We start from the raw sequence: 9,321 nt of genomic DNA, 5'->3' as shown, positions 1-9,321 counted from the left end.
GGGGGGGGGGCCTACCTGGCTTCCGGCCCCGAGGAGGCTTCTTTACAGACACGTCTGAGTCAGAGGAGGAGGACGAGGAGGAGGCGGCGGAGGACGGCGCCGACCTGGCCACGGCCACTGGCTCGCCCTTGGCCCCGTCGGATTCTGCTTTGGAGTCGGAGTCGGAGGCTGAGGGCGCCTTCTGAGAGAGGCCGGGGTGTGGCGGTGAGGCCGCAGGCAGAGCCCCAGAACCCCCTGTGGCCCCCTCAACACAGACGTCCGCCTCATCGCGGGGCCGTCTCCGTGAAGTGGGGGAGCAAGGAGAGCCACTGGTTTTTCCCAGCGGTTACAGCTTTGTTGCTCTTTGAATCTTTAATTTTAGACACAGCGAGAGAGGGAGCACGTGCAGGGAGGGGGGAAGGGAGCAGAGGAAGAGAGAGACTCGCAAGCAGGCCCCACACTCTCGCGCAGAGCCCGACGTGGGGCTCCATCCTCCCACCCGGGGCTCAGGACCTGGGCCGAAATCAAGATCCGGACCTTCAACCGACTGAGCCCCAGATGCCCCTGGAGCTCTTTCCAGAAAGAAATATGGGCGGGAGGGGGGCAGCTAGTGCGATGAGGGCCCTTCCTCCTGCCCCCACCCCACTCCCCACTCCCATGTGCACACGCAGCACGCTCATACACACATGCACAGGCCACACAGACACACAAGCACGCCACACCCACACTCACTCCTCTCTGGAGGGGCGGCGGCGAGCGTCTCCGGTCCCAGAAGCGCCCTGTGCACCCCACCCTCGACGGAGGCAGAGGTCCCCAGGGCAGAGGTCCCCAGGGCTTCTGGGTGGCCTATGCCTGGCCTACGCCCCGCTGTTGTCCAGAAAGGACGGACTCTAACCACGGACAGCGGCTGGCGGCACAGGGGGGTCTCGGGGGTCCCCGCAGGCAGGCAGGCGGGAACAGGGCACACACCAAGCACCTCTACCTTTTTCTTCCGTCCCGCAGGGGGGCCTCGCCGAGGCCCCCGCACCACAGCCTTCTTCTCGGGGGTGAAGTCCTGGGCAGAGACAGGCGCCGCGGAGCGTGAGCCCCACGGCCAGGGCCACGGCGCAGCTCCGCGCCCACCCCTGGAGCCAGCCACCTGCTCACCTGGTCACTGGTCTTCTCGGACTCGGAGGAGCTCTCTGAGTTCTCCTCCTCCGATGGGGACACGCTGGCTTGATCCAGGTCGCTGGAGGCTTTTCGAGCTCGCTTGGAGACGGACATCTAGAAAGAGGGCGGCCTGAGCACGTGAGCAGTCAGGGGGCCTGGCAGAGCCGCCTCCCGCCGGCCCCTCGGCCCGCAGAGAGGCTGCGGTTCCGGGACCCCCTGGCAAGGGGGCAGGGACCCGGGAGGGGCTGATCAGAACCCAGGGATCCCGGGGCGCCGGGGGGGAGAGAGGGGTCAGTCAGTTAAGCATCAGACTCTTAAATCCAGCTCAGGTCATGATCTTAAGGTTCACGGGCTCTGTGCTGACCCCTCAGGCCTGCTGGAGGTTTTCTCGCTCCCTCTCTGCCCCTCCCCTGCTCGTGTGCACACACATGCGAGTGCACGCGCTCTCTCTCTGTCAAAAAAAACCCTTAAAAACAGAGACAAAACAAAACAGGGATCCTAAACCTTGAGACACTGCATGCGGTGACAAGCCAGACACAGAAGGACACATCCCGCATGACCCCACTCCCAGGGGTCCCTAGAGGCGTCCCATCCACAGAGACCGAGAGTGGATGGTGGGAGCAGGGGGTGGGGAGTCCGTGCTTCATGGGGACAGAGTCTCAGTTTGGGGATATGGAAGGTTCTGGAAACAGATGGTGGGGGTGTTTGCAGAACAGTGTGAATGTGCTTAATGTCACTGAGCTGTGCAGTTAAAACGGCAAATTTCATATTACACGTAGTTTACCACAATTAAAGGAAATGAGCGGGAAGGCAATGCCGGCGTCCTCTGCCCGCAAAGCGCGTCCGCTTGGGAGCCAGACGGAGGCGGCGGGTGCAAAACCACTGGGAGCGCGCCACACGCCACTGCGCTGTGTGTTTTATTTATTTTTTTAAGCTTATTTATTTTGAGAGAGACAAAAACAGCACAAGTTGGGGAGCATCAGAGAGAGAGTGGGAGGGAGAGAGTCCCAAGCAGGCTCCGTGCCGCCAGTGCAGAGCCCGATGCGGGACTCGAACCCACAAAACTGCAAGACTATGACCTGAGCCGACACCAAGCAAGAGTTGGACGCTCAACCAACTGAGCCACCCGGGCGCCCCATAGCTGTGCATTTTAGAATGGCTGATTTTTGGGGGGCGCCCGGGTGGCTCGGCCGGTTAAGCGTCCGACTTCAGCTCAGGTCATGATCTCACTGTTTGTGGGTTCGGGCCCCGCGTCGCGCTCTGTGCTGACAGCTCAGAGCCTGGAGCCTGCTTCCAATTCTGTGTGTCTCTCTCTGATCCTCCCCTGCTCACATACTCTCTCTCTCTGTCTCTCAAAAATAAATTAAAAAAAACATTAAAATGGCTGATTTTTTCCTGTGAACCCTAAAAGGTTAAAACATAAGGGCATCTGGGAGGCTCAGCCAGGTAAGCATCTGACTTCGCCTCAGAGTCTGGAGCTGCTTCAGATTCTGGGTCTCCCTCTCTCTCTACCCCTCTCCTGCTTGTGCTCCCCCCTCTCAAAAATAAACATTTAAAAGAAAAAACTAAGCACGCGCACGCACGCGCACGCAAACAACCCGGGCTCAGTTTCGGGGCCGCGCGCTGACGCCCACCCAGCGGGGCCGACGTGAGAACTTCTAGGCAGAACGGCCAGAGCTTTAGCAGCTTTCAGCCCGGGACACCCCAGGCCCCCGCCGGGCACTGCTGAGCTCTGTGCCGCTTTCCCTGTCTCGTCACACCAGAGACACAGTGGTTCTCCTAACCGCTGTCACCCGAGCGTCTCCCCTATACCGTGCCCCGTCCGAGACACGATGGGCTGAATTGTGTCCCCCCCTAAAATTTATGTAGAAGCCCTGACCCTCAGGACCTTGGAGACCAGGGTCTTTAAGGATATTCTTAAGTTGAAAAGATGTCACTGGAGTGGCCCTAATCCAGTGGGACCTGTGTCCTTATAAGCAGAGGCGGTCAGGACACGGCCACAGAGGGGCGACCACGTGAGGCACGGGATGTGCGTGACGTCTGGACTCCAGGGCGAGGCCTCAGGAGGAACCAGGCCCTGCCAACACCTTGATCTCAGACTTGCCGCCTCCAGGAAGACTTCCTGGTGTGCAGGTGGCCGCGGCACTCTGAGGCAACACACCGGGGAGAGATAAGGCCCCCACTGTCGTGCAGCCTGCATTCCAGCCGGGAGAGGCAGAGGGAAATACTCTGCGCACATCTGCGAGGAGGGTCACTCGTGTACGTGTACGGAGGGCCCAGGGCGGGACGGTCGGAGGGATGGAAGAGACCGCAAGCCCCACAGGAGGAAGGCGGCGTGGCTGGGGAGGGGGCAGGGCAGGGACGGGACGGGGACGGGCGGGGGCCGGACCCGCAGGGCTGTTGGGTCGTGGTGTGGAGCCCGGCCCTGTGTCCCGGGGCACTTCGCACGCCCTCTGGGAACAGAGACGGGGCCGCAGGCTCCCCCTTCGCATGCCAGGCGCTCAGGGAACCCAGCTGTAGGACAGCTCATGTCCTGCCGGACCTCCTGGGCAGTTCTCGGGCAAGCTGGCCGTGGCCTGCTTCCCCGGACAAAAGGACAGGAATCCCGAGGATGAGGGTGACCAGGGTGCACGGGGAGGCGGTGGGGAGGGGCGTGAGCTGTGAGATCCTGGAACCCCAGGGAGAACAGAGAGGCCGGCCGGGCGGCTCAGGGCCAGGCCCGGGTCCTCACGGAGGAGGCCGGCCGGGCGGCTGCTCCGAGGACGGGTAAGACGACCAGAGCGTGGATCCAGAGAAACACCAGCAAATTCACGTTAACTAAAGAGAGCGGATAAAGCTGGCCCCGCAGGAAAACCACAGCCCCTCACGGGTCAGAGAAACGAGAGCTGAGGCTGAGCGAGGGCATGGGGTGCCCTGGGAAAACGGCCTCCAAGTGTTCCCAGTGTGGCTAAAAGGGGCTGTGATCAGAACTTACATCTGTTTAATGCAAAAGTGACCCAAAAAGTCTGAGTGTGTACTGACTTACAAACGGGTTCAGGGGCGCCGGGGGGGCTCAGTCAGTCGAGCATCTGATATGGCTCAGGTCACGGTCACAGTTCATGAGTTTGAGCCCAACGCGGGGCTGCTGCTGTCGGCACAGAGCCTGCTTCAGACCCTCTGTTCCCTTCTTTCTCCCGGCCTCACCCCCAATCATTCCCTCTCTCTTTCTCAGAAATAACCATTAAAAAACAATTAGGCGGGGGGCACCTGGGGGGCTCAGTTGGTTAAGTGTCCGAATTCAGTTCACGTCATGATCTCACAATTTGTGGGTTTGAGCCTCACATGGGGATCAGTGCTGACAGCTCGGAGCCTGGAGCCCGCCTCAGATTGTGTGTGTCTCTTTGTCCCTCCCCTGCTCACACTCTCTCTCTCTCAAAAATGAACAAATATTAAAAATAAAATAAAAATTTACGGGGTGCCTGGGTGGCTCAGTCGGTTAAGCGTCCAACTTTGGCTCAGGTCATGATCTTGTGGTTCATAAGTTCAAGCCCCACATCCAGCTCTGAGCTGTCAGCACAGAGCCTCCATTCTCCTCTCTGCCACTCCCTGGATCATTCACACACTCTCTCTCTCAAAATAAATACATGTTAGGGGCGCCGGGGGGGCTCAGTCAGTTAGGTGTCTGACTTCGGCTCAGGTCATGATCTCACAATTTGTGCGTTTGAGCCCCACATGGGGCTCAGTGCTGACAGCTCAGAGCCCGGAGCCTGCTTCGGACTCTGTATCTTCCTCTCTCTCTGACTCTCCCCTGCTCACCCTCTGTGCCTGTCTGTCTCAAAAACAAATAAACATTAAAAATAAATAAACTTTAAAAAATTATTAATAAAAACCACATAAAAGAACAAAAAGGGGTTTATCTCTAGGGGTGGCACTGGCGGGGTTGTTTTCTACATATTTCTGTTTAACCTCTCCAACAACCGTAAACAGAAGTCACAGGAAATTTGACAAAATGATGCCAAGTACACCATAAACACTTGTGGGGGGAGCTAAATGCCCAACACCTTTTTTCTTAAATGTTTATTCACTTTTGAAAGAGCGAGCGAGAGCGAGCGAGCGCGCGTGTGTGCGCACAAGCGAGCAGGGGAGGAACGGAGAGCCAGCTAGACGAGAATCCTAAGCAGGCTCCGCACTATTAGCACAGAGCCCAATATGGGGCTCGAACTCGAGAACCGTGAGATCATGACCTGAGCCGAAAGCAAGAGTCAGACACTTAACTGGCGGAGTCCCCCAGATGGCCCCCTGAGCGCCCGACAGTCTTAGTAACATTGGTTAGAAGTCACAGACTGCCGCTCACCGCTGACCACCGCCTCCTAAGACAGTACTGAACGACCAAGAAATGCTCAGCAAACACCCGCCGCGTGTGCAGCTGCCGACCCTGTGCCTTGCACACCTGCACGCCCTGCACCCCCCTCGCACCCGCGCCCTGCGGGAAGGGAAGCACGCTCCGGATCGCCGAGAAACCCGCCAGGGCGTTTCCGGGCGGGCGCGGAAGCCCTCGCTCCCAACACGGGTATCTCCCGCCGGCTTCTCCGCACCTTTTGCATCTGACAACGTACAAGCACGGCTCACGATGGTGAGTGGAACCAAGAGCGCGTGTTATTTTTGTAAGTAAGATAGGAAAGCCTGAGTCCGTCAAGGAAACTGGCGCCAGATCCCGGTCTTCTCCGCCCCCCCCCCCCGCGCCCCAGCGTTCGGGCGCGGTCACCAGGCAGGGAAGAGGAAGGGGGAGACTCTCCCCAGAGCGGACAACTCCGTCCCCGGAAACCCGCACACGCACGTGCGCAGTAGTGTGTGCACAGCGGCCACGAGGGCACACGACCCAGACACGTCTCTCAACTGATACATACACGTCCACCGCGCATGTCCCTCAGGCGCGTCCACCGCGCACGCGCACGCCCCTCGGCCGCGAGCAGGAGCGAGGCGCCCGCACCCGCCGCCCCGCGGACGGACCCCGAACACATGATGCTCCGGGAGGGAACCGGACACGCGAGGCCACGCGGGGTGGGAGTCCACGGGCGGGACCGTCCGGAACAGGCTTGTCCACGGGTGGGAGGGCGGCTCGTGGGGGTGAGGGACTGGAGGGTGGGGGGTGACGGCTTAGGAAGAGAGGGTGATGCAGTGATGGAATGTTCTAGAACTAGCCAGTGGCAGCGCTGCGTAGCTCTGTGAATGTACAGAAACCAGTGAAGTGTGTATTTCACAAGGGTGAATGTCGTGCTATGTGAATGGTATCTCAATGTCTAAAAAGCATGCTAAACACCCAGAAAAGCTATCTGTGGATTCAGGTTAAGGGCATCGTCTTGGCCCGGAGGCTCCTGGGCGGGAAAGCCTGAGCGCATTCTACTTCCCCTGGGCTCCGTTGGCCAGGCTGCTGTTGACTGACAGGCGGGCGGGACACAGGAAAGCACTTGAGCTCACAGGACAGGACAGAGCAGGACTACGGACACGCCCCCCAGATGACAATCTACCAAGCGGAAACCGGACTATCTGCTGAGGAATGTTAGACAGATGAATGATATGACACATGTGAAAAGTGATAACCAGTAAAAACAAATGAAATAAATCACCATGGAACCGGGCAGTGAAAACAAGAAAGGAAGGGGAGGGAGCCCAGGCTGCTGGGGGGACAGGGGCCGAGACAGGCTGGGCCGCCACCTCCCCGCCCACCAGGCCAAGGGCTCCCACCCCACCCCTACCTTCAGGGCTGCGGCCTTCCGCTTCAGGCCACTGTTGTCGCTGCTTTTGTCCGAGTCGGAGTCACTCTCCATCCTGTCGCTGGCCGCTGTGGCGGTCACGGTGGTGACGGCCATGACCCCCCGGACCTCGTCCTCGCTCCCGCCCGCCGGGTCGGCCTCAGGGGCCTCGCTGTCGGAGGAACTCACCGGCTAGGGGGCAAGAGCAGGGGGCACGGACCACGAGTCACCAGCAGGTCTGGGTGGATTCCCAACCAGGATGGGGACCCCGAGGACAGATCCCATGGCGGGGTCTCAAACGTCAGGGTCCGGCCTCCTCAATTTCCAAACCGGAGACCTACTCCCAGAGCCCGAAGAACTGAGGCTCGAGGGCAGCGGTGGACACACGCGGTGGTCACAGGCCGGCTCTCAGGGCCTCAGTTTCCACATGTGAGCAAGAGGGGGAGGGCACAATTTTGACCTCACAGGCCATCCTGCGGCCAGGATGGGGCAGAAGGGGTGTGCGGCATGCTCAGGGCAGTGCCTGGGCTGGCAAGAGGCCCAATAAAGTTTGCTTTACTATCATGAACATGCTCATCACGACGAAGGCAGGACCTCCAGGCCCCTCGATTTCCGTTTTACCCCAAGTGCCCGCTCGGGCAAGAACGGCCACAAAAACAACAGTGACTTAGACGGCGCGTCTGCGCTCGCCGCCTGCACAGAGGTCCCTGTCTCCGAAGAGCTTATGATCTAGCGGGAGAGACGACAGCAACCATCCGGCAGAACAATGTCTCACCGTGGGGATGGGGGTGGGGAGGAGCTACCGGCAGGCGGGTGCCACGGAATCAGGGGGAGGTGGGTGTAAAGTCGCAGAGTGTTTTGAAGTGCGTTTTGGGGAGGAATCTTGGAGGCTGGGACGACTCAGCTGACGAGTCATCTCGAGCATGTGAAGGGGCAGGAACAGGCCAGAGGAAGCACGTGGGGGCGGAAGGCCGGAGGGCTGGGCCAGGGCTGATGCAGGGTTACGGGGGATCGAGGGGACCTGGCAGGTACACAGGGACGGGCGCAGGGCTCTCTCGGGCCTGTTTCTGGACTGTTCTGGATGTCTAACGTCGACGGGAGGACCACGAGGAGCCCTGGCCACAGGTCACAGGACACCCGCTGTCTGCGGCCTTGTGCGGGGTGGGGCAGGCTAGAGGCGGGGGAGATGGGTTCCCTGCCCTCGAGGTGCTCCCAGTCTAACCGGGAGCAAGATGAGGAAGCGCAGAGATACAACAGGGACTGGAGGGGGCGCCGCGACATTCCTGGGGCTCCCAGCCGGGCCCAAGGGTAATATCTGACCGTGTAATTTCATGGGATTTCTTTACTGAGTAACTCATTTCTTTTAAGACAGAGATTGTGACTTTTCAGAGCAACAGTCTTCAAAAAATCCAAATTTCCACCTACCTATAAATAAACAAAATATAGGGCAGCTAGAGAATGGAATACTACTCGGCCATGAAAAGGCCTGAAACTCTGGTAAGCGCTACAGCGTGGATGAGCCCCAAAGCACGCTCGGTGAGGGAAGCGGCAAGCAAAGAGCCACGGATGATTCCATTTCTAGGAAGTATCTGGAATGGGCAAATTCATAGGAATCCGAGGTTGATGAGGAGTTCTCGGGGCGGGGCGCCTGGCTGGCTCAGTTGGTTGAGCTTCCGACTCTTGATTTCAGCTCAGGCCATGACCCCAGGGTTGCGGGATGGGGCCCGCGTCGGAGTCTGCGCGCTGGGCGTAGAGCCTGCGTGAGGCTCTCTCCCGTCTCCCCTAATTGTGCTCTCTTGCTCAATTCTTAGGGACGGCACCAAGGGGAGAATTGGGGGTGACAGCTAACAGGAGGGGGGTGTCCTTGTGGGGTGACGGAATGTTCTCAATTAGAGAGCAGTGAGGATTGCACGACACTATAAATATATAAAAGCCACTGGACTACGTGCTCAAAACCTTAAAACAGCGAATTTCCCAAATTCCTACAGGAAACTTACAACAGAAAGGCACGTCACCTAACGCTTGCCAAGAATCAAAGAGGTGACACTAAGCAGGTCAGACTCCTGACCTAAAACGCTGGCAGAGAATCACCACGCTTTGTCACACCTCCCGCCAGGGCGCCCCTTCCTCACAGTGGCGCGGTGAGGGGGCCGAGGTCACCGGGCTTACCACCTGTGTGTGTGTCCTGGGGGCGAGCTGTCACCCTCATCGTGCAGATGACGAAAAGGTGGCATGACAGCTCAAGTGTGATGGAGGCGGGACCACTGGACGCAGCAACTGCGGGGACCCGTCTTTGCTCCTGACCATCTGGGGGCCGGCCTGTGCCCCTCACGTCCAGCCACAGCTGGGCGCCTGTCCAGTCAGGAAAAGGGACTGTCCAGGAAGGTAAGTGGTGGGCCCTGCGCTGTGCCTGCTGACAAGGCCATGGACTCTGGATCCCTGGGGGTCAGCCCCGGGGGTC

General features: G+C 59.3%; 1 protein-coding gene across 1 annotated transcript in view; it reads right to left on the bottom strand.

Moving 5' to 3' along the window:
* Positions 1 to 9,321, bottom strand: part of HDGFL2 (HDGF like 2) — a 19,543-nt gene that overhangs the window by 4,428 nt on the left and 5,794 nt on the right. The window contains 5 exon segments of the mRNA XM_029917076.1: position 1; positions 3 to 181; positions 962 to 1,033; positions 1,126 to 1,242; positions 6,864 to 7,052. The exon segment at position 1 is cut by the window's left edge and continues 282 nt beyond it. Coding sequence (XP_029772936.1) covers position 1; positions 3 to 181; positions 962 to 1,033; positions 1,126 to 1,242; positions 6,864 to 7,052 — 558 coding nt within the window.

The sequence above is a fragment of the Suricata suricatta genome, chromosome 12 (assembly GCF_006229205.1).
Source record: "Suricata suricatta isolate VVHF042 chromosome 12, meerkat_22Aug2017_6uvM2_HiC, whole genome shotgun sequence".
Lineage (NCBI taxonomy): Eukaryota > Metazoa > Chordata > Mammalia > Carnivora > Herpestidae > Suricata > Suricata suricatta.
The sequence above is the reverse complement of the archived record's forward strand: the minus strand, read 5'-3'. Positions and strand labels throughout refer to the sequence as shown.